At 36.9% G+C, this 24,979-nt stretch overlaps 1 protein-coding gene across 7 annotated transcripts in view; it reads right to left on the reverse strand.

Moving 5' to 3' along the window:
- LOC117423763 (myelin transcription factor 1-like) overlaps nt 1–23,399 on the reverse strand; it is a 30,559-nt gene extending 7,160 nt beyond the window's left edge. Inside the window, exons 1-19 of one of the 7 annotated variants that reach the window (XM_058990995.1) lie at nt 23,281–23,399; nt 12,526–12,623; nt 9,869–9,923; nt 9,174–9,204; nt 8,091–8,153; nt 7,434–7,675; nt 6,289–7,305; nt 5,940–6,074; nt 5,733–5,823; nt 5,344–5,463; nt 3,939–4,153; nt 3,460–3,671; nt 2,983–3,225; nt 2,540–2,694; nt 2,225–2,287; nt 1,812–1,880; nt 1,096–1,158; nt 724–807; nt 70–291 (exon numbers count right to left, since the gene is read on the reverse strand). In XM_058990995.1, the coding sequence (XP_058846978.1) occupies nt 70–291; nt 724–807; nt 1,096–1,158; nt 1,812–1,880; nt 2,225–2,287; nt 2,540–2,694; nt 2,983–3,225; nt 3,460–3,671; nt 3,939–4,153; nt 5,344–5,463; nt 5,733–5,823; nt 5,940–6,074; nt 6,289–7,305; nt 7,434–7,675; nt 8,091–8,153; nt 9,174–9,204; nt 9,869–9,923; nt 12,526–12,623; nt 23,281–23,305 (3,203 nt within the window). In that variant the 5' untranslated portion in view covers nt 23,306–23,399. The other 6 variants (XM_034039905.3, XM_034039913.3, XM_034039924.3 and 3 more) reach the window with 6 other exon arrangements.
- Between the last annotated feature and the right edge of the window lie 1,580 nt (nt 23,400–24,979).

Genomic DNA, 24,979 nt, shown 5'->3' on the forward strand with positions numbered 1-24,979 from the left:
TATGCCTGTATGGCTGCTATCCCATGCTAAATCCTTTTTTTGCCAGGGTAGATGCTTTCAGCTCCCTACCTTCGGTGTGTAAGGAAGCTGCCATTAGCGTGACCTGAGCCGTCGCACCCTGGCGTTGGGCAGGCTGGTCCTTCTGTTCGGAGTGATTTCCAGGGAAAGGGAGCGCCGTTGAGAAGCCCTTCCTTCTGTCTGCGGGCAGCCAATGGGCAGCCGGAGGCACTGCGGTGGGAGGCGTACTTCCCGCTGATGTGACCCAAGCCGTCACATCCTGGAACTGGGCATCTATGCAGAAAAAGCAGTCCTTGGGTTAATTCAAGCAAGCAGTGGGCCACGTTAATGGTAAGTCTAAGCTGGTAAGCAGACAAACAGACACAACAACTTCAGAACGGATCTGAAATGTTGTCAACTTTTAATCCTTCAAATCCTCGTACGTTGCTATTCTGTTTCCTCTGTTATTAATTACAATATATAACTCTGGGGTGCCTGGGCACCCCAGGAACCTACAATGGTACTATAATGGTTAAGATTTATCAGTTACAATAATGTTATATAGTATTATAGAAATTGTAAAAAGGAGTTTGTGTTCTAAGAGGGATTCGTATCATCAAAAATTGGGCTGTTTTGTTTGATTCTCAGTGTAGTGGGGTAAGAGATGCTGAGCAGTTCTATCACCAAAAAAAAAACCATGAGCGTCATTTTGTTTGCAGTACGAACTTTAAGAGCTCGGGATCCTCCTTGTCGTCCTTGGTAGGAGTTGTTTTTATTCCACCTTTCTTGGCACGGGGGCAGCCAGACAAACTGAAAATAGAAAGTATGAGCTTATAAAAAAAAGAGGGAAATGCCTTTTACAATTTAAACACGGGATGAAACACTGGCTAGAAGTGATAGCAAAACTGGAAAAAGAATAGAATGCGGTACTGGAAAAAAAAAACGTACGGTAATGCATGTGTGTGTCTACATGTATCTGTAGCTAAAGCTGTCTGTCTATCTATCTATCTGTCTATCTATCTAAAGCCATCCAATATATATATATGTATTAAAGTAAAAGCGAGTAATGATGATAATGGTAAAATATTTAATACCTACCTTCTGTGGGATGAGTAGTTCCCTGTGATATGACCGGAACCGTCACAGCCTGGAGTTGGGCACCTGTTGAAAGATGTTCCTAAACTCAGTACAGGTATGCAGTAAAAACTGCTGATGAGGGACCATCTAAAAGGCATTCCTTTCTGACAGAAGGCATCTTCATAGTATCATTAAGTTAACAAATGTACTTCTGTGCTTCATAACAATATCAAACCAAAAGAGCAACAATGTGAATTTTAGCCTACTTTAAAAATACACATATTATGTTTATGTAACAAGTGGGGTTCATTATGTATATACAATATTTCTATACCACTAATTATAATATAGGTTTATTTTAAGTGGTAAATTCAAATATACATTTTGTTTTACTTAATACAAATCAAACCATACAGTATGTCTTGGCAGGTATAGTGTTCACAGTATAAGCAGAAATAGCATAAGGAAAAGTAGTTTCTGCAGCAGAAGGTTTTAACAAGATGCAAGATTTGACCAACAGTTAACAATAAAACAATTTAACCCTTGCACTACACACAGAGCAGACATGTTGTAGGTTTATAATGGTACAGGCCCAGTTCAATTGAATTTTATAAAAGCCTTTTGTATTTATTTGTAGTTTTTTTTTTCATTTGTGAGGGTCTGACTTTGGTAGTGAAAGGGCTAATGTGTTAAAGATTATAGAAGTAAGTGAGAAGATTAGTTAAGGGCACACATACTTGAGCTCGGCAGAATGTGCAGCCATGAGGGATCTGAGACTCTTGTCAGCAAGAGGACAACCAGACAGGCTGGAACAGAAGAGAGACAGAATCTCCACGTGAGCCAAAAGGAGACAGCAAGTAAGCCAGAGACCAGAACATTTATCAGGGAGTGTGCTCAGAAACAGACAAGGTGTGAGGAGGGGAGCGGGTGTAGTTAAACACCTGCAGTACCAGCTTAGACTGCAGGCTTGTACTGTAGAAGGCAATTTGATATGTATTCATTGGTTTATGTGGAGAGTTTCAAGTGTATAAATAGGTTCTCGCTTGCTCGCTACAGCCTTTCAGGCTCAAAGAAAAGGAGACTTTCATTTTTCATTATAAAAAGACTGAAGCCAGTAGAAATAAATAGGGCGCTGACACAGTGTACGCACCTGCGGTGTGATGCATAGTTTCCAGTGATGTGACCACTGCCATCACAACCAGGGGTTGGGCACCTGTTTAAAAAGATAAAGAATAGATCAAATAGATGGGCCTCTAAAAAAGGGATGTTAAATATGCTTTATGTAGGATGGAGGGGTCTTTAGGACAGGTTTGATGTTCTCTGTCATGTGGTTCCTATACATATGGTTCCTACAGCACAAGACAAAGTAAGTCTTGTCTAATCACTCCCAGTATCGATAACAATACTATCGTAATCTTGTGAAGCCATGAGCTTGTACAATGTTATCTCGTTGAGATGTGCTTACAATAGAAGTTCCTTCTTGCTGTCCTTGCTCTGGTATTTCATTTTGAAGCTTGTTGTGGTGACCTCTCCCGGGTACTTCCTGTCTTCCAAGCTCTCTTGGATCATTTCACAGTCCTCTGGTTCTGAGGAGACGAACGAGTGGGCTGCGGGCTCCATCTGGTTAAAGAGAATGGTGGGACCATTGAGATTATGCTCATTGAATTCATTGTCTCCATAATTATTTGTAAAATTCCTCTTAAGAGACAAGGGGGGCAGGGGTAGGTGGGTAGGACTGTTCTATACATGCTTTTAAAGACTAAAATGTAATTTAGAGACTCACAGCTTTTCATAACCTTGGTACACAAATGGTTCTATTTAAACGATCCAATGGTATTTAGATGCATGGCTCTTTTGATTGGATAAATGGATCCTCAGGGTCACCTGTATGAACTTGAATAGACTGACCTCCTCTAAGTCCTCCTCGCGCTGCCTGTTGGGTTTGGTGTAGTCGATAGGCCCCTCCCACTCTTCCTGTTTGGAGGCGTGGCTGGACTGTGGTGAGGTCATCGCACTGCTGCTGGGGCTGCAGCTCTGGTTCTGGGACTGCTCTGGTGATCTGACCCCCGGGCTCAGGCACGACAAGCTCTTACTGTGCTTTTTCATGCTGAGGTCCAGGGTGCCGTTCTCATCCACCTCGATATCCATGCTCTAAACAGAACAAAGGAGAAACAACACAGTCAGCAGAGCTCAGAACAATTGATATGATGTTTTATGTGCTGCGTAATCTGCTAAAGTGACTAAAAAACATTAGGTAAGTGTGAATGTTTTTATACAAAAGCAGCACTTAAAAAAAAAAACCTAACTAGAGAGGCTTGTGGTATAACAGCACCATCTAAAGGTGTACAGGTCAATGAGTTATATTGGGATGGGAAGCTTCCCCACCTTGCTGGCTAGGTCCTGCTGTTTTGTGCTGAGATTCTCAGGCATTTCCCAGCAGCGTGTGGACAGGTTCAGGATTGCGGTGGCGGCCATGTGCGCCGCCTCTGCGTCGTGGGAGTAGTCGTAGCCGCTGGAGGAGGAAGAGGAGGTGGTGCTCTTCGCATAACTACCAGACAGGCTGTGGCTTGGGGAGGACGCCTTGGGGAATGGTTTAGCTGAGGAGGGGGAGAGAAAACACGTTTAAGTGAAATCGTTTATCTGTTACAGCCCAGCTGCTATTTCAATACACATGCAATCACTGTACAAAATGAACGTTTTTCGGAAATGAGTAGCCCTTTTGTGGAATTCCACTGGCATCATTATAATTTGTTATTAATAACTGATGATTCAAATAAAGTATTGCCAGTCGTTCTAAAGGTCTATCATTTGAATCAAAAGAAATACATATTCAAATAAAAGGGCAGTAAAGCTGTTATACTTACATTTAAAGGCTTTTGGTGAGATTTCAGTGGTCGCAATCTTTGGGGCAAGCATACGTTTGCCAAAGACCTGAACATCAAAACTTGCATAATCGAAAGAGACCTTGGAGTACTTCTCAAGTTCCTTAGCCAGGTTGGCACGAGGGGTTGCAGGTTGAACATTGGGTCTGTAGCTGCCAAACTGAGGAATCTCTAATTGCTTTACAAAGCACATAGGCCTGGGATAGAGAGAGAGACAGGAATAAATACATCTATGTGCAAGACTTCCAGGATTAAAACCTGTCATGAAACTTGTGTCGAGGAAACATTTCATTTTGCAGTACTGGGAGTTTAAGGCTCTGGTGGACAAGATAATGAAAAACAATCTCTTCTGTTTTCTTTGACAACTCAGTTATATTGTCGTCAGTTTGCCTTGGGAACCCTGTGACAAAGCCTGAGAAGTGAATATTGATGAGCAAAAGCAAATTCACATTCAAACAGTACTGCTCTTACCAAGCTAGAGCCAAGCTTCATGTTTTCAAATGCAATGTGGAAAGGTCATAAAAGAGCAGCATGGATACTTTCAGAAATGAGGAATCCGTCTTTATTTAAACCACTGATACTGAGCATTAAAACTAGATGGTTTCAGAGGGTGGGCACAGTTGTTAAACATAGATGTCATTTTGAGTACAACAGTGGAATATACAACAGATGTCAAAGGATTCGGGAGCTGATCACTTGTGGTATTTCTGTACAGCTTTAATACATTTAATTAAAAAAAAGGAAATCAGATTGCTCCTGTTTGTTTGAAAACCATGGTGATTTGCATAACAGTAATGTTATATTTTAAACCCTTATGCTTTATACAGTCATAACAAAGTAGTTGCCTTAAATAATCTAATTAGTTGTATTCTAATAACAGAACTAACACAATTAGCATGTACAAAATGTAATTAAAAGATGAAGAACCTAATGTATTCAGTACAGTTTGCAGTCAATAATAATTGGATCATGATGGGGTAATAGGACAGAGATAGTAAAAAGAGGTGTAATCCAGAGGAATAATAACACTGACTGAAACTAAAGTAGCGTGACATAAATTGGGTGTTAAATTGGCATGATGTGTTACTGTCCTAATATTTTGCCTAATTGAACATTCAACACCACAAGGTACTTTTTCTGTTAGTACTAACAATGATAGTCTCCTGCAAGTGTTGGCAGTTTATGTTTTAGCCACAATATAATCTGCTGAGACATAACCAAATATATATATATATATATATATATATATATATATATATATATATATATATATATATATATATATATATATATATATACTGAATTGTGCATATAGGAATCCAAACATTTGGAAATATACAATGTGAATGAACATGCATTTGCACTTTTGTGTTTTCATTACACCTACCTGAGTACTCTGTCTGAATTAGGGCTGCCTTTAGGGAGCTCAGAGGCATGCTGAGGGATTGGCTGTTTCTCATGGGTTTTAGACAGTTTTTCAGCTGCGGCAATAGGACATCCGGACAAGCTTGAGAGAGACAGAAACAAAGCAATCTTAGCATGTCACCTGTCTAGAACAAGCGTGGCAACTGCTTTACAAAGATTTGCTCAGAATTAGACTGCATTCGGTGGATCAGCACAAATAATCAGCAATGATGAAGTCTGGTCGAGGCGATTTGTAAAAGCCAAATGGTTTATCAGTGCCAGGTGCCATTAATTCTGCCAAGGTAAAATGCATATGTTAATGCTACAGGTTTGACTGCCTGAAGCGAGCATCAAGGTTTTACATGGTCATACCTCCTGTGAGTGTTGCGGTTGCTGTTGACGTGACCCTGCCCCGTGCACCCTGCCGTGGGACACTTGAGAACATTCTCGTGCATCGCCAGGACTGAACGAAAGAGAAAGACAAGGTAACATTAGACCTTATTCAGGGTGTTCCAGTGCTAATGACAGCATATACATACACAATGGTTTTGTTTTCTTTGAGGGGAGAACAACACTCACTCTCTGGTGGTATCCTGTCTTTGTGTGGGCAGCCGGACAGACTGCGATGGTGAGGGTACAATCCAGTCACATGACCAGTCCCATCACACCCTGGGGTCGGGCACTTAATCTCTCTCTTCTCAGACCTTGAGGGGTCTATTAGCATTTAAGAGAAATGAAAATAAAGGATAACTGTACATGATGCAAATGACACGCAAGAATTGTTATATGTTTATGATTTTCAAATCTTGCCTTGAAAGTAGTTTAATTATTTATGCGATTGGAGTGAAAATGACGCTACAAGTTCAGTGGATGAGTGATTTGATAATTAATAAATAACAATGAATAAAAGAATAAGCTAATCTTTTACCTTTATTAAAGTAATTCTTTCTCATAGAATCCATAGGCTTTCCTTGCCTGTCCTCTATGTGGAAATAGCGAAGTTGTTCCCCTGGCATCCTGCCTGCTTCCCGCATCATCTTCACCTGCTCAGCCTTTAGCGCAATAGCCTGCTCTAGAAGACCGAGGTTCCCTCTCGTCATGTCATATATCTCGGACTCATCCGTGACGGCCGACTTCTGAGAAAGAGTGTCATCGTCGTCGTTATCCTCGTCGTCTTTGTCAGACTCTTCCGATCGGACCTCGATCACCACTGAGGATGTGGTCTTTGGACAGGAGTCCTCGAGCTGGGACTGGAGCTCCAGTTCAGTTTCTGTTTCTGTGTGAGATCCCTGAGCATCTGTAACTTCCTCCTCCTCCTCCTCCTCCTCCTCCTCCTCCTCTTCATCCTCCTCCTCTTCCTCTTCTTCTCCCAGTGTCTCCTCGCACTGGATTTCTGATGATGGACCGTCTGCCTCATGCTCTACTGTTCTGAACCTCGTGAAGCCCCCACTGAAGTACTGGTGATCTGTGTTGTCTTTCTGTGTCATGCAAGCCTCGCTGGCCTCCACATCCTCATCTTCATCTTCTTCTTCTTCCTCCTCCTCCTCTTCCTCCTCCTCCTCCTCCTCCTCCTCTGGTTCCTGATGTATTTCTACTGTCCTGATCAAGTTCTGGGCTTCTTCTGTCGCCTCCCTAATTTCTGTAGCATCTTCTTCGTCACCCTCTTCATCATCATCTTCATGAACCACTGTTTCGGCCTGTGTTTCCACCTCGCTGCACCTATCAATGTTCTCTGTTTCACATACTATGTCCATTCCAGCTGTGAGCGGAGATTCCTCTGTTGTTTCCACTGTGTTTTCTGCAATTTGACCCAGGTTGAGAAGGGAACTGGCCACCATTTCATGATAGTATGTGTAGTCTTCCCTTTGGTTACTAACGGGTGCCTCGGGCGAGTCTTCCTCTTGAGATTGTCCAGCATTGGATGATTCTGCTGCCATGCATTCTTCTGTGTAGAAGGAGAGAACATTCAAGTCAGTTCAAAGATGTATGTATGCACGATATACCTGTATGTATACAATGTAATTTTACTACTTTGATTTCTATGACTATAATGAACAGTGTCTAGTGATCTACCTCGTGCTGCCTCTTCGCTCTCTTCTTTGTCGTCTTCTTCCTCGTGCTCGTCCTCCAAGGCCTCCTCTGATTCGTCTGCTGAGGAATCTTCCCTGACCTCTGATTCGTCACTACCGTCGCTGTCCACATTGTACCCCTCATCCAAAGCCAACCTCAGGGGGTGGGACTTCCTTTTTGATGAAGGCTGATCCGAGTCTACATCCTGGTGTTTCCTTTTCTTGGCCAACGGGCAACTCTGTAAACTAGAGTTCGATTGAGGCGTTTGTAAAGAGCAGTTTTAAGTCTGGTAATGAGTTTTTCTTTTTTTAAAAAACAATTGTGTTGTGTGTCCTGTACACTGTAGATGAATTCAATGGGAAGCGTTTTTCTACAGAGTAAAATTAACATAACAGTTTTAAGCAGGATTTGGAATTGAGCAGGGCCAGATCAGAAGTGGGCGGGGTTATTCAGAAGTGACAATAGTCACCCAAAAGGGAAGTCCCTGCTTTGCCCCACCCAATTCTGAATCCGTCAGTGCAAAAGTACTATTAAAAATAATCAATAATATATATATATATATATATATATATATATATATATATATATAGATAGATAGATAGATAGATAGATAGATAGATAGATAGATAGATAGATAGATAGATAGATATTTGACCCTACCTTCTGTGTCTTGCATATTTTCCACTGACATGACCTGAGCCATTGCATCCAAGGGTGGGGCAGCTGGGAGAAGCCAGAAAGAAGCTAGTTTAAATGAGTTCATCTCATTTATTAGAGCACTGCAACGCTATTACGCACATACACACAAGGGAGGTCAGTCCTGTAGCTTGAGAACTGCCATGGGAATACAGAGCCTTCATGAAGGCTATGCATAATAACAGTGGCAGAGTAAGCAGATTAACTAAGAGAAATGGGATGCAGTATACTGGTAATGCAAAAAAAAAAAAAAAAAAAAAAGGATTTTGAACAGCAGTCATTACTAATCACCATAGTGCTATTTCAGTTTCATGAGGTGCAAAGTGCTTCCAGTGCTATGAAATTAAATCTTAACCTACACATTTAACACACTGGACCTTTTATGTTACTTTCTGCATGAACTGTTCTGTGTAGAAGGGAGCACAAAATGGAGTTAGCTACGAGACAACTGCACTCGCGTCTGTATCCTTTGCAAATATTTACAAAACAGAATCAGTGCTAAGCTTTCTAATCGAGGACAGACAGGGACTGCTCCGAATAACTGTTAGTGATTCTGAAAACTTGTCCTTCTTCCTAGGGCTTGTAGTGTTAATAAACCGCTAAATATATCAACATTATCTATCACAGTCTTATAAAATGAGACCAGAAAGCCTGTGACCCAGCTAATGGCTATTTGTGATCAATTCAGAACAACATGCTCTCATTGTTGTGACTCAAAGCCCTGTGAAGCATTCCTAGTGAATCATAGCGTTTCTTTTCTCAGGCTGAAATATGATGGTATACAAGGCAATATTATTTATAATATTCTACATTAGAATGATCTCAGCTCTCTTTGGAAGACTTAATTAAAAACTACATTTGAATATAAAGCTGATTGACTGGCACTGATTGTAAAATAAAATAGTATTTGAATATGGATGTGTGTGTGTGTTTTTTTTATCTCTCAGTGGGTACCCTGTACATTCAAGTGTCAGACTTAAAGAGGAGCCAAGTGGCTGTATACAATGTGTGTAAATGTGTCAGTAGATTCAGATATAAGTTCCTTACCTTAATTCTTGTCCTATGAGTTCTACAGGCACTGAGAGATGAAAAAAAAGAAACAGTAAATTAATGCAGAAATCAATAGAGATTCAGAACTCAGCAGACCATCAGTCAGCAGCTTAAAAACAGCCCCCTACCCCAACAAAGCAACACTGTAAATCTGAAGGGAAAATAAACTGTATGTTAAGCAGCTTGCTTGCAAAAAAGAAAAAAGGGTATTGCTGAATCAGCCAAATGCATTTCGATTAAACTGTAAGCTTTATTACAATCTCTGAATGGAATGTATTATTCCGCAGGGTGAAACGATAAATAGTATTTTTCTTCCTGCAAGTGTACATATTAAATTCAGAATTAAATGTTGAAAAAAAAACACCACCACCAAAAAACGTTTTCTCTCTATAATCTCAAGCTTTGCAAAATAACGAGATTCAAGATGTGTATTGCTCAGCATACTTTGTTTTTTAAATAATAAAATACCACTAAATACACATATTATAAATGTTTTATTGCAAAAACCTGACTTTAAGCACAACTTCTGGACATCTGTATTATTTCACCAGACACCAGTCCTGCAAGTAACCCTGATAACCCTGATAAGATATATTAACATTATACTGGTAGTAGACTTCTAAAGCACTCCATACACTATAATGTGAATTGCATCAATATTTTCTTTCTGTTTTAAAGACATGCTAACTCACCTCTAATTCCCTTTGATCGTGTGCGTGTTCTCTTGTCATCACTGTCTAGGTTCATCTGTAGCAAACAAAAAAACAAACAGAATTTCTTTTGAGAACTAGCAGATTCAAAATGGCTATAGCCTACTACTGGCACAGTTAAAAACGCAATAGGATATGATTGCTCAATGTACTTTTCATTCTTTACTAAACTGTAAAATTGCCATCGAGCAATATCAAAAGAAGATATAAGAGAACTGCAAGGCAAGGCATATTACAAACAGTATCACATCAAGTGTCACATTACATGACTCTGTATTTTGTCATCCTCAAACTCAAATAGTAATAGCGTCCCATTTCAGCGGTTTTACTCAAATACTATAAATATAATGCTTATGAAGTGCTTCTGAAATGTTCAATACTGTACACGAACAGCCTTTGCTGTGCAAGCACTGCGTTTGTTTTTTGAAAGATTGCACTGTAAGATTAATCACCTTGAAAAGGGACAGCACTCGATTTGCATAAAAAATAAAAGTCGTGTTTATAGTGCGTGTTTTATAGAGATATCCGGGCGCCTACATAATTTATTGCACCTGAACATTAAAAGTGCTCTCATACGACACGGTATGTTCAGTCTCGTGCGCACCCTTTATTAATACCCTCTCACTCTTTGTGTAATAAAAAACACAATTACTGTAATGCCTAATTTCAAGCATGGGGTCTCGGCAGAGCAGGAGCTTACATTTATGCACAAAGGAGCAGGTGTCACCGAACGCCTCACTTCCATTTATTATGCTTTTAAATATACCACACTCGAAGCTATCTGAGGCTTTTTACACAATAAGGCTATTAGTTTTGATTACTAGGGACCCCACGTTCATCTCAAGCCATGCACTTAGAGGTTTTGTTCATGTTTGGAGTGAAGCTGGCAGGGACATAGCTGATTTAGGCAGCGCTGCCTTGGCAATTGCCACTTCCTGCAGATAAATTATTTTAAAAGGAAAGCCACATAAAAGTGCTGTGTGTTCAGTTCTGCTCTGAGTGATTCTGTGTACAGGTGCAGTGCACTCACTTCAAATAGGACTTTTGATCAATTTAGTTAAATGTGAACATGGACAACAAGCAGGCTTTGTAGGCAGTATGGGCTTTGTGAAGCAATCTAATTCTCTTTAAAGTTTGTGGAACAAAAAGTTGCAGGCATTAAATGAGCAGGGCTCGTTAAATTTAAATTTAAGAGTACATCAGTTTAGAATATTAAAAACACAGTAGCAAAATAAATATGGTCCATGAAAAGAAAATGTGCTGTACTTCACATACTGTGGTTTTTAAACTTGCAAGAATTACAAGTCAATATTTTAAAGCCTGTGCTATTAACTATAAAGGGGAGATCTCTAGTCATTTATCTTTTGTATGTTTAGGTCTGTAAATATAAATACTTCATCATGTAAATACTGTATTCTGCCAACAAAAATGCAATTGCGATATGTTTTACTTCCATAATCATACCATAGATAACACATATGATTGAAATCTAAAATAAATGGTACAGTCAGACCTTATTTTAATCTGGTGATTAATCGTTTAAAGATAATGTAAGCTGGTAAAGCTAGTTTTCATTTTTATTTAAACTGTAAATGTAAAAAAAAATGTTCATCTTTTTGTCATTAAAAGGGTAGAAGAAAGGGAATGCAGTTTTGCTGGAGGAGAGCGAGAGAGAGAGAGAGCGAGAGCGAGAGCAAGAGAGAGAGAGAGAGAGAGAGAGAGAGAGAGAGAGAGAGAGAGAGAGAGAGAGAGAAAGAGAGAGAGAGAGAGTCCCTGCAGGCTTCTGTGTACATTATTAATAATGTCCTTCTTTGTGCTTCATACTGACAGGAAGGTTTTGAGAATCACATTCTGACAGCTATATGTAAATTTGTGGCTAGGAGCAATGACTTCATACAGAAGGTCACCCACTGCACCATGTGCATAAATGAGGCTATTATTCAATTCCACTTTTACAAGCAAAAGCAGCACTAACATACAGGTTTCGTTAGGCAACTACATTACTGAAAAATGAACTGCCGTGTTGAATATACTGGAGATAATAAATGATGATTAAAATCATCCAGTATTGAAACTAAAAATATAATAAACAATAGCAACATTTTATTACAAGATACAAATTAATCAGATAGTATTGTATACATTTTATAATACTATGCACTGATACACATTAGCATACTGTTTTAATAGTCCTTATTTAACTATTATTAAAACAGAATGTGCTGCTCTAACTTTTCAGACCCTTTAATGATAATAATATTATCGAAACAGAGAGGTAATTCTTGTATTGGGCAACTTTAATGCAATGCTAATTCTAAAACAATAGGATGGGTTCCCCTGGACATGATGCAAAGGACAGCAAAAATTAAGCATGCCTAATTCAAACGCAAAGTCACACACACACACACGCACGCACGCACGCACGCACACACACACACACACACACACACACACACACACACACACAAATCCTGGTCCATATGCAGTCTGGAGTGGAATACCTTGTTACATTTTCAGTTAATACCACATATTAATACCTATTGCTTTGGGTCTGTTTTCTGCTGCCTGGTACACTGCATACCGGACTGTATGAAAGTGCAGTGAAAGCAGAAATAAAATCCCAGTGCATTGACACTTACCTTGCAGTGTCTGCTGTGTAGGCTTTTTGTTTCACAACTGCTGATCCTTTCTCCACGCGTCCACCTCTGATTCAGGAGCCTGCCTCGAAATTCATTTTCTGGAGGAGCAAAGGAAGAAAAAGATTCAACAACAACAACAAAGTCAAGCTTTGAGTGTGCACAAATAACCTCAAAGCAATCTGAGTTTATGCCAAGCCTTCCTATTAACTAATGCGTGCATTTACAGTGGCACAGTGTCGCATCTGTTACTCTGTCAATCTGCCATTAGAATGAATCAACTTCTCATATTTTTGATTGTGTTTTTTGCAGTTCCAGGAAACAGAAACAGATAGAAAGAGGTTGGGATAGAGTACAAAAAAAAAACAAAAAAAAAACAAAACAAAGACAAAAGCAGAATTGAATCTGTGGATAATCTGAAAATGACGACAATTATACTTTTTTTAGAAATAATTTTCTTGATTTTCTTTACTTTGATTGAAAAAGCATTTCAAGGGTTGCATGAAATTGTAGTTTTAAAAGAATCAGTTTGTGGTAAATACAGTATATATGGAAACATATTGATTACTACTACCACTACTACTACTACTACTACTACTACTACTACTACTACTACTACTAATAATAATTCTACCATATCTTTTAGTGCTACAAAATAGTTCACTGCATAGCTTACAAGCTCAATAATTGTATGACAATTTGTGATCAAGCAGCTGTATACTATTTGTACTTGATGTTTTCATAAATTATTAAAATAACTTCTTAATATTTAACTCTTGCATCTTTTTTTAAATATATAACAGATGTATACTTAAATAAAATATTTCAAGTGAAAAGGACCAATGGGAAAGTACATGGTAATTCTGATCATTTACATTTTGCATGTAAAAAAACCAAAAACATAATATAGCAAAATATTTTTCTGGAACAACACTGTAAAAAATAGCTTTAAAAAACACTGCTTCCCTGTAACTGTCATTCAACAGTACACTTCTGATGAAACGCTTTTAAGGCTTGTGCTGTATAACAACAGACATTAAAGATTCCTTTTTATTCGATAGTGGAGTTTTCCTTATTTTATCTATACTGTACAAGTAAACTCTGTCGTTTTCTTTCCCAAGAGAAACGGCAGGTAGACTAATCCTCCCCCCTTCCAATCTGGTTAATCTTCTGAAACTCCTGCACATCCATCTGTTCCTCTCACAACCAACACAGGAAACTCTTGGAGTACAACTAGTGACTGTTCTCCTCACAGATGGGAACATTAACTGAAATTAAGCAAGTACACTTACTTTAGCAGTTTGTGCGCAATTAAATCAGCAAGCTACAAACAAACGCTTTATCTTTCTTTTAGTTTAAGGGTGAGTATAATCTGGCTCTACAATCCCTTTAAACTATTCTTTCACTGCCACAGTGGGAGAAACTCAAATATTAACAAATCAAAACTCATACAAAAGTGTTCTTGTGTTAAACATAGACTGAATGTGTAAGGTTTCAAAATGAAAATAGTTTGAAAAATTGCAACAGCACAAACAAATATTGTGAATACAAGGTGGTATATTAAGTAATATCCAGCACATTATAACGTTTACTAAATTCACAGAAACATTTTCAGATGGTTTCCAACAGGAATAATAAAATACAGTTATTTTTGTTCTTATTGGAATGTGGTTCAGGTTAAACTTTACATTGTGAACACATTTAATTTATACCTCCATTGGAAACGAAGTTAGTCATCATGTCAGCAGTGTACTTATATTTTATTTTAAACTTCTCTGGGTAATGTAGGTATTTAAAAATACATGTGCTAGTTGAAAGAACACGATTTGTATATTAAATTAGCACAGTGATCTGAGGAACTGCTTGTTTGCACAGTGCAGAATCATCTGTCTGAAGCCAACTGATATAATCAAGTACACTATATTTTAAGAATCTAATTACATGGTGCCGATCGTTTTATTAAATTCATGAAACATGCATGGACCGATAAAAGATTAATAGTTTACAAATATTATAATATCTTTAGATTCCGACAGAACTATGCAAAAACATTATAAAACTGAACTGTATTTAAGGGGGGGATTAAACAGCAAAGTTTAGCTTTATTATAATCCAAAAGCTATTCAGATGCATTCTGCAGTTCTACTTAGATAGGATTTAAGTGCAACTTTTGGTGATTGGGGACAGAAAAAAGTACCATTATCTGAAGCAGATGCAAGACAAAGGATTGAGGAGAGACCAAGAAATGATTTAGCTGTGGTACATAAATAACATATGCTTGTAAACTAAGGAACTGCAGTGGGATTTTAAATTGTTTTCCTAAAGGAAAGTGTTAAATACAATTGCTTAATTTTTATTCTCATAAATGATATATATTTGTATATATCTTTTAAGAAAAACAAATACAATAAAACGTTAATAGAAGTTAGGCATTGGATCTGATAAAAACAAAAAGCCCTTTGTCAAGAAGTTTGATTATTTGTTTTTTACAGTTAGACTAAATATAACATTATATGTGCATTTAACATTTTTAAAATAATATTTATTTGATCTTTCTTAACACAAACAATGAAAGTCTCTTGTTTGAAACAAGTAAAAGTAAAAAGATTGTGTATCCTTTTAAAAAAAGCAATAAACCACACTTGGTTAATAAATGCAATGAAAGCAACCACTGAAGTATTAAACTGTATGAATATCTAAAATGTTAAACTTTTGTAAATAAAAAAGGAAATTGAGGAACTCAAATAATACAGTGTAAAATAAACCTATGGTGTATCTCTTACCTGCTGTAATTCTATTGTAAAATAAACCTAAATTAAACCTACATTATAGGTTTAGGGGTTTTGATTTCACATCCATTACTGCTCTGCCTTTTGGGAATGCTGGGTTATGAGTCTATGACTCATCTTGTTAAAGCAGCTTTCCTCATGGTTAATTCCATTAAGTGTTTAAATCAGAAAGTTAATATTGCCTTTTTAGAGACAAAGATCATCATCTGGGGGCCAGGATCGCACTGTAAAGAATCAGAATTCAGGAGTACCACAATGACACAAAACACTGCAGCACTATCCAATTACAGTTTTGTGAACAGAAAATATTCTTATGTGTTCATTTGACCCTTTGTTGATCAAGGATTAGGTAAATTATTCATTATTATTATATTGTTACTTCAATATTATAGTTGAAGGCAATGGGGATAAATGTGCAGTTAATAACACATTGGCTGAGACAAAGTTTTGGGTTTTTAGCGTTTATAGATACAATAAGCAAATAAATAAAAGGGTGATTAATTATAAATGTTTCGATAAGATAACAACTAGAATAGAACTACACTCCATTTTTTTTTAAAAAAAAATGTATTTAGTGAAGAGGAGAAAGAAGACAAAACAGATTGTAGAGCTGGGCAGAATTTCAGTTTGTGCATAACCACGCCTCAAGCACAGTCCTTCAGCCAGTTCTCCAGGAACGATTTTTTAAACACAAAATGGAAAACAGCCTAGAAACGGTTTAGAAATAATTTATTACAAGATTTAAATATGTAATACACTACTGAGATTTGCATTGATGACTGGCCGCATAATTTAATTGAGTTTATATTATGTGCCTTGAAAGAAGAGAGATACAGTACTGCTGACCCAGCTGTTTCATTCGATATGCTTATTGCATTTTTCACCTTTGACTCCAATGGCACCTGTTCCCACTGCTCGGGCAATCAAGTTTTTAATCAGCGCTTTCACAAACGTTTTCAAATAATGGTTGACATGGGTGGGGACACTTATTTTTCTTCTACTACGACTACTACTACTATACTACCAATAATAATAATAATAATAATAATAATAATAATAATAATAATAATGACGATGATTAAAAAAAAAAAACGTTGCCAAATTGTAAAGCACAATGTTTACAGTCGCATAAACTCATATCAGATAATGATAATGGTTAAACATATTTGGAACTATATTGAGTTTTGAATGGCCGCAGCATAAGCCAAAAATACCGTGAGCTTACAGTAACTTAAAAAGTCAAATTTTACTAGAGACTCGTAATGGAGGTTGGTATCACATTGTTTCATAAAAGTTCTAAAGTAATGTATTTAATCTATCTATATGGTTTTACTTGATATTGTATCGACATTAGAATTACAAATAAATAAATCCGTTTAAACTAAAAACGCCATTTTACATGGAGAAAACACGACGCCAAGGGCAAAACCCACATCCATGGAAATGTCAGAACAGAAGAGCAGCAGCATACTAATATAATCGTTTGTTTTAACACAATTTCCAAATGCACCGTTTCTGCAGATCTCAGGAGCTTATTGCTAGTTCAAAATATACAAACACCTGGATCAGTCACAGGAGCGATACGTTACTTTGGTAAAGATAAAACGGTAGCAGTTTACAGTTACAGGATTCACCGTTATACGCTAATAAAGGCCTGTTTACTTTACTGTGGCCGTAAACCTGTGCGTCATGTTTATTCAGTAAAATTTAGTTGCACAGATTATGTGCAATGAAGTTACCAGCAAGGCCTTGCCGCCCAAGGAATGTAAACAAAATGGAGATTGACACAATCTACGATGCATACAGATGCAAGATGCACAACAGCAGAGGATACGATAGTGTTTATTGTACTGCAATAGGCTGTATATGTAGGAACAGTAAACAGGTATTGGTTTCCTATAAAACATATTTTGCATGAACACTTTTTTTTTTTAAATATCATAAACAATGTTTGTTTTAAATGATCTTATTGGGAAAATTTTACGTTTTTGGAGACGGTTATTTTGGTAAAGTCATTGTGAATTCTTCTGTAATTATTTTCAGCATTTGTTCCTTTAATTAAGTTTACATTCGTGAATCAGATTATCTGTATTTTAATATTATATTTGATCATAATGAATTACAACTGAATGATAACGACCTTATCATAAGCTGGTAGTATTTTCAACAAGAAGAGGCCGACAGCAAACTACACCAAGAAGGCCTGGTTTTAAATAACAATTAACTTTTTAGTTTGACTGTCACATGTTCATTACGGAACGTCTTTAATAGGTTAAAAATACATTAAAAAGCCTGTTTCTAACACAGTTCTCTGATACGTTACAGGTACTCCATGGAAGGTGTCAATTATAATATAGTAAATAGCGTTTCAGATACAATAGAGGCCCATACGAATAACATCTGGAGCAAATGTTTCTGCCTGAAAGTATTCCTCACTCCTACATAATACATGTATGCCATCTCTGTACACTGGTTGACATTTAAGTAGAGCATTTCTGTTCTGTTTCTTGGTGCAATAGAGCAGATGACCCCCCTGCAATCCATAGCGTCTAATTTCTGTATTATGACCATTGTTTGCTCTTAATTAAAGCGACCATATGGAAGGGACTGTTAATGCCAGCAGGTGAACCAAAGAGAGAGAAAGAAAACGCTACAAAGATTGATATAGCAGTCCCAAATCGCTTTCTTTTGAACAAAAAAAAAAACACGAATTGATTTGAATATTGACTAAAAACGGTATATACTTGAACACAATTTCAGTTCACTAAAGTTAACTTCTTCTATAAATAAATACCAGGAATGCACAACATCATATTATTTGAGCTATAACTACATTTGTTTTACATTTACGCCAGAAGGTAACCACTATGGTTGATTTTGAAACAGTGTACTGTATGTCGTATTTTTGGATAGTGGCCTGTCTCTTATTGTTGTTTATTGTTCTTTTTACAATACGAGCACTTCGAAGTAATAATACGATACCCTACTAGTCATATATACGGACACAATGTCAAGAATCGTGCCATTTTTTTTTTTATAACACATCAAGTCGAGTAATAACACAATGGCTTATCACTCCATATTTGCATATACATGCTGTATAAAATAAATGAAGCATATCATATTGAAATTCCACAAACCAGACTGGACTTTATGATACCGACGAAATCCTTTTGTTTTAAAGAGAAACACTTAAGTGAATTCAACTTGAAAATTGCCTGACCTTTTTTTTTCTTCCCCATAATGATTTCTGTTTCTACTCATTAATGTTTCTTAAACAATCAACATTTTTCAAACATTTTATAAACACAGTATGTATTTATACTTGTAACCAATCTGACACAAAGTTGTTTTTTTTTTAACCAGCGGATAAAAATATATATAAAGTCTATTTCTTTAAGAGATTAACAGCCTGGCGTCCATTAAAGCTACCCACCAGAGGCCAATCGGATGTTTGCAAAGAAAGGCATATATATATATATATATATATATATATATATATATATATATATATATATATATATATATATATATATATATATATATATATATATATATATATATTCATATATATTCAAAGAACACCGTAGCCTCATATGATTACAATAGTTTAACGTGCAGCTAGAAAATAAAACATATTTGTTAGATTCAACCCTTTCAAATACGTGTAAATACTGTTATATTTTATTACATCATGTAAAACACATTATAATAATACGAATCATACAGGCAGAAACGTTATGAATACCTTAAGAAGAAGGTGTTCCTTTCAAGTCTCTCCCTGCTCTAAATTCTGCTTTTTTCCCTTCTGTATGAGAAGTAAAATTCTATTGACAGTCAAGAAATGTGTCCGCAATATTCCCAATTCCTCTTCAATAACTGTTATACATATCCAAAAAACAAAATATCCAGATCTGGTTGCAGAATGAGCCTATTCAATTCAACAACCTCCCATTCGAAAGCTGCAAGTCTCTTAAAAAGGCCTTTAAATGTTATTTATTCAACGGCAAAAACATGGCTTCATTTGCCTTTGTCAGCGAGAGAACGTAATATTGACTTACCTTTCCCTCATGAACCATTGTCCACCCCCCTCGCTCGCTATGACATCACGGAAGCTGTAGTAAAATTTACATCAGGGGCTGGGCTAGGGCTGCCCACTTTGATTCCATGTGTGTATTGGTTAAATTAAATATTTGATTCCTCAGTGATCTCTTTTGCCAGCTCACTAACAGCACCTTGCTGTTAAAGTATAGTAAACATACTCATTAGTCAGATGGCACCAAGCAGTGGGAAATCCAATCCAGTCTCTTGTGTAAATACCATACCCAGAAACCCATAGGATTCTCTATATCTTTTACACTGAGTTGGATTTTACTGTACGGCATATCTTTATTAGGATGATACCAAATGCTGATGAGAACTCAGACAAGAAAGGAATTATAACAGGGTGTTGCAGCCTACTTCTTTCCACGAATACAAAGAGCAGCAGAAGGTAGTTAATTTATCCAGACTGATTAATATTTCATACCCACGATCGCCTGTCACAAAAGGGTGCATATGTCACAACTGTCATTCGAAGCCTCCCCTATGCAAGTCCTTACTCATGGTACAGTCCAATAGTTCTCACAATGAACACTTGAGAGACCAGGGAATTGATGTATACCCTGGGTTAGCATATATACATCTAAAGTGGATTTCATTATTTTCTGGTTTTAACAGGGAGTGGTGAACACTAACATTTGCATTTATTCAGATACTATTTAGAGGAAATTTGAATTTGTTCAAAATATTTTACCCCTGAAATTGTGAACAAATATTTTGCAATGAGTTTAAACTACTGTAATTGTGAAACTGCGCTGGTGTTTTCAAAATAGTTTCCATAATGAAGCCTGGAATATTTTCTATTTGTGTTTAACGAACTTTTATGGAGGCCAACAATTAGACAATCAATAAAAGTTAAACATATCCCTTGTACTTCATAACTAAGATCGTACTAAGCCTGTTCATTTTGGAAATGAACTTAATTTAAAATAAAGACAGTATACCGTTTATAATGGCCTCACTAATGATTATTAGAAGACCAGTTTAAACCATATTGTTAATGTTTGTGTTCTGCCAAAAAACAAAAACAAAAAAACCGTTGAATAATTATGAAATGTTGCACACAGCATCACTTCTTTTGTTGTTTGGTAACCATTAGTGAAAATGACAACTATTCATTACAGCCCATTTGACAGTATTCTCCTCAAATGTCATCCTTTATCTTGTGCTTCCAAACTGTGCATGCAGGGACTATGCACACGCTAACCTTCGCCTTTCAGAACATTTTTTAAAATTCTTATCTCAATGCAGCAGGCATATTTTTTCTACACTCCCATTGTTATGCATCCAAGCTGAAATCAATCACCGGTGTCCACAACGCATCAGCCAGATTTCACTTCACAATGCTGCACAAGGCTTAAAACTAAGGCTTAAAAGTGAAAAGGGGCGTTTTTGGACGGGTTATGTAAAACGGTAAATCTAAAAAAAAAAAAAAAAAAATGTCAGTGGTATATGTTTCGAATATGTAACTCTACCCGGAGAAATGGCTTGCAACATCTATCGTGCAACATATACTACATGTTGTAGTCGCCCCGAACAGACACACGAACTGTAACTCCTCATTCTCTTGTCGCTGTTAATCTCAACTCCCTGGAAGGAGAGTTTCTTGGCCCTCTGTGTCTGCAGTACCATGGACAGCACCGCGCTAGTGTGCTTGAAATACCACGGACAGCAGCTTGGGGTTCATTCAACTCGCTAATAACATAACGCGCACTAAAGAAATGACTCTGAAATGACACCAATATTATACAGACTTTTAAATATACGCAGTTGACTGTTTACTGCACATGTGTTCTACAATGCACTTTGTTAACGTGCTGTAATCAATAAACCTACATAAACGGGGTATATATGTGTACATAAAACATATACTGTATTATTCAAATACCTCGCTTCTTACAATAACTCGTTTTAAAATGTGTTTTGAATCACACTTACTTTCTATAACATACACTAACAAAAACAGCGTTCGAGAACAACACAGTTTGCTTTACATACAACGATCAAACAATGTAACACAACAAATGGCTTTTGATTAATCAGCCTCAGTTTGCGATATATTATTCAAGGTCTTTACAACATAATTTGCAGCATTTTCTACAAAATGTTACAAACATAGTAACAATACCGTGACGGACACTTTCGTTTGCTAATTACCAGTACTGTAGCATACTATACTTATGTAAATTGCTTTTCAGGGAAAAGACGTTGACCCTTTGTGTTGATTTAACACTTTTTGTACATATAGTATAAGTGATCTTGTTTATCTATCTGACAGAAATGGTGATACTTTTAACATCACCTAGAATTGTGGCAAAAAGTAAGGGGGTTGAATTAAAAATTAAATAAATGTATAAAATACACTCATAATGGTAACCTATATCTGATATAACATGGCTGTTTCTTTTTTTTATTTAAACACCCTTCAATACAATAAACTCAATAATGTGTTACTCACATTGACACTACTACGACTACCAACAACAGCAATAACAACACTATCTCAAATTGTTGTTTTAGGAAAGATTTCTTAACACCAGTTCCATCTAACTCGTTTTACTTCATCTAATGTGCAGCTATGTAAAACACAAACCTAAAAAAAAAAAAAAAAGTTTCTGAATATTTAATGAGTATCAGCTTCTTCGGTTACCAGCTGGGGCGAAACTTTTTTTTTTCTTTCTTCTTCGTTCCCAAAGCCCCGATGCAGATGGGCTACCCCAGAGTTCCAGACTATACAATTAGTGAGGTAGTTATATTGTGACTGGCTGCGGTCTGCATAAATATTGTATACCGTAGCAGCTGAAATGTTGACGAAGGGGCAGTCCTGTTCAGCAGAGACCCCTGACAGATGGAACAAACTGACAGACAAAAAACTTTTAATAAGCCTTCAGGCTAACATTGTCCTAATAGTTCTTAGTCGGGGACAGAGCCCAATCCCCAAGGAAACACAAGTTGTCTTTGTCTGCAAATGTTTGCAATGAATACGATTTTGGGATTGAACAAAAATCTGAACTGCAATTCTGTGGATGATTATATATTAAACGCCTAACAAGTAAACTACAACATAAATATTTCTATACCTCTCCAAACTTCTGTAACAAGGTCTGATGAGTGTGCAGGTGGAACACTTGCTGTAACACAACGAAATATTTAAGCAAAATACGTTTAAACCTAGTCAATAATTGCATAACAACAAAAACCATTACAACTTAAAACAAGCAGAGAAGTTTTCTTTACGGTTACCAGATTTTGTTTAGTAAATATTACACTTTATTTCATCGTTAAAAATGGAAGCGGTTGCTTTAACGTTACTTTATTTTCAAAGTTAAACCATCTGTCATATATTTTTCATGTGTGTTTAATATTATTTCACAACCCGTTTATACAGCAGAACAGACTTCAATCAGACTTAATTGACGTGTTATCCTAAAATCACTTCTAGCAGGCGAACAACAACTACACAAACCAAACATGAAGAAACCACCATCCCAAACTAACTAACAATATCGTTTGTATTTAATTTAACTTCATAACTATAAATGTACGTCTCTATTAGTTCAGGCCACCAAAAAACAAACAAACAAACAAACAAACAAACAAACAAACTAACTAACTAACTAACTAACAAAAAAAGTCTAAACAACACATGAAAAAAAACAGCAGAAGTTGTAGTACTTGTATCCACTATGTGCAGCAAAAAGAAAGAAAAAAAGCCCAAAATAAAAACTTTAATCACTGCCAATGACTTTCTGCTTTTTAATCTTTCCTTTAACTACACGGATCAAAGCACTCCCATTTTGTTCAGCAAACCTGGCACCATCTAGAACATCCTGAAAAAAAGAAGTAATGAAAAGTTTCTGCTACCAACCGAGAAAACTTGCACACAGCTTCATTCCTGCTTTTCTTCGTGTACCACCACTATCAACAGCTGAGAAGTTACTTCATTCCTGAAAAGTTGTTGCCAAAACCATACAACTTATCGGCCAGCGGGCCAGCAGAAGCTCGCAGCCAGTCCAATCAGAGGCAGCACTGCAAGTAATTACATTTCAATGTAGACAGCTCGCCGGCCAATCAGGACACTGCTGTCTCTCCGTGCACTACTACAATAGGCATTGAATCTGAACACAAAGGGCAGCCCCTATACCCTTAAGACCTATAGTATGTATGCGCCGCAAGGAGCCAACTATTGTTGATTTGGTTCCAACTTCAGAGTTTGGGGTTGTTTTTAGAGAACACGCTGCATAGTTTAATAGAAATGCCGTGCTGTACAGTCGACAGGTGCAATGCAGGGATCGTTTGGTCTATAATAAACAGTTTGCTGTATAATGAATACAACCACTGAATCATTTGTGAGCTAAGTTGTAATGTTCAGAACCAACCGTTTAGAAATGTGCCATATAGAATTAAACAAGTAAACAGTGTACATGTATTTATTCATTAATTTATTTTATTTGTTTGTTTTTTAATTGCACATTTAGCACTGTGTCAGAGTCACGATTTTGGGTTGGTTTATTTAAAGATGAAAATACTTTGGTGTAATATCTGTCCCATTAATATAATATCTGAAGCATTATATCTGTTTTTTTTCACTGTCCTTTGTGGCCATTTTAGAACCCTGTGACTTCCTAGGCTCCGTGTAGTAATTTTAATAGGGATGTTGTCATTTATATAGCTGTATTTCTTCAATATATATTACATTATACTTTTCGATTTGTTGTATAGGATTCAGGATCAGCACATAACACATATTTGTATGGATTTTTACATAAAAGTATTGTTATGATACAACATTGTATTACAATTTTTTGTTTTTTTTTAATGAGGAATGTTACCGCAATGGCTAATGTTACCGCAATGGCTAAAGTTACACAATGAACAAGAGTTCCAAATAATAAATAAATAAATAAATAAATAAATAAATAAATAATAATAATAATAATAATAATAATAATAATAATAATAATAATAGACTAAACATTGGCACAAAGTGGCAGTGACATGTGGGGGAGGGGTGCTGAAATATCTTTACACTTTATTACAGTTACTGTTTCATTTGTTTTATTTTTTGTTTGGAATTCAGTCTGAAAGGTCTGATCTTAGCATTAGAGTACTGTTAGGGAATCAGGACAAACAGCCAAACTGAATAATAAAAAAACTTCTTCTCTAACTACATAAAGCCCCCTAACATCCTGCTGGGGCTTTAGTTAAGCCTCCTTCTAAACTTACACGGTATACTACCATAGCACAGCTGGGGCCACTGAGAGGTCTTCCATTAAAATAGTGACCAGGCCCTGCTCAACATAGCTGTGATCACACAAAGTTAAACACCAAGGTGGCATGGCTGCAGTCACAAAGCCTTATTGCAGCAGTCCATTTACCTCAATGGTGACTTTTCATATGCTGGAGCAGAGCAGCCACAAGGTTTCACAAGGTTGCAAGGTCACGAGGTGAAGGGCTGTGATTGGCTGTGATTTTACTGTCCCATCCCAGTCAAGCCGGTCCAGCGCTGGGATTTGTAGAGCTGGACACGCTGTACTAGGATTTTGGTGCAAAAGGAACAACAAACT

The sequence above is a fragment of the Acipenser ruthenus genome, chromosome 18, assembly GCF_902713425.1.
Source record: "Acipenser ruthenus chromosome 18, fAciRut3.2 maternal haplotype, whole genome shotgun sequence".
Lineage (NCBI taxonomy): Eukaryota > Metazoa > Chordata > Actinopteri > Acipenseriformes > Acipenseridae > Acipenser > Acipenser ruthenus.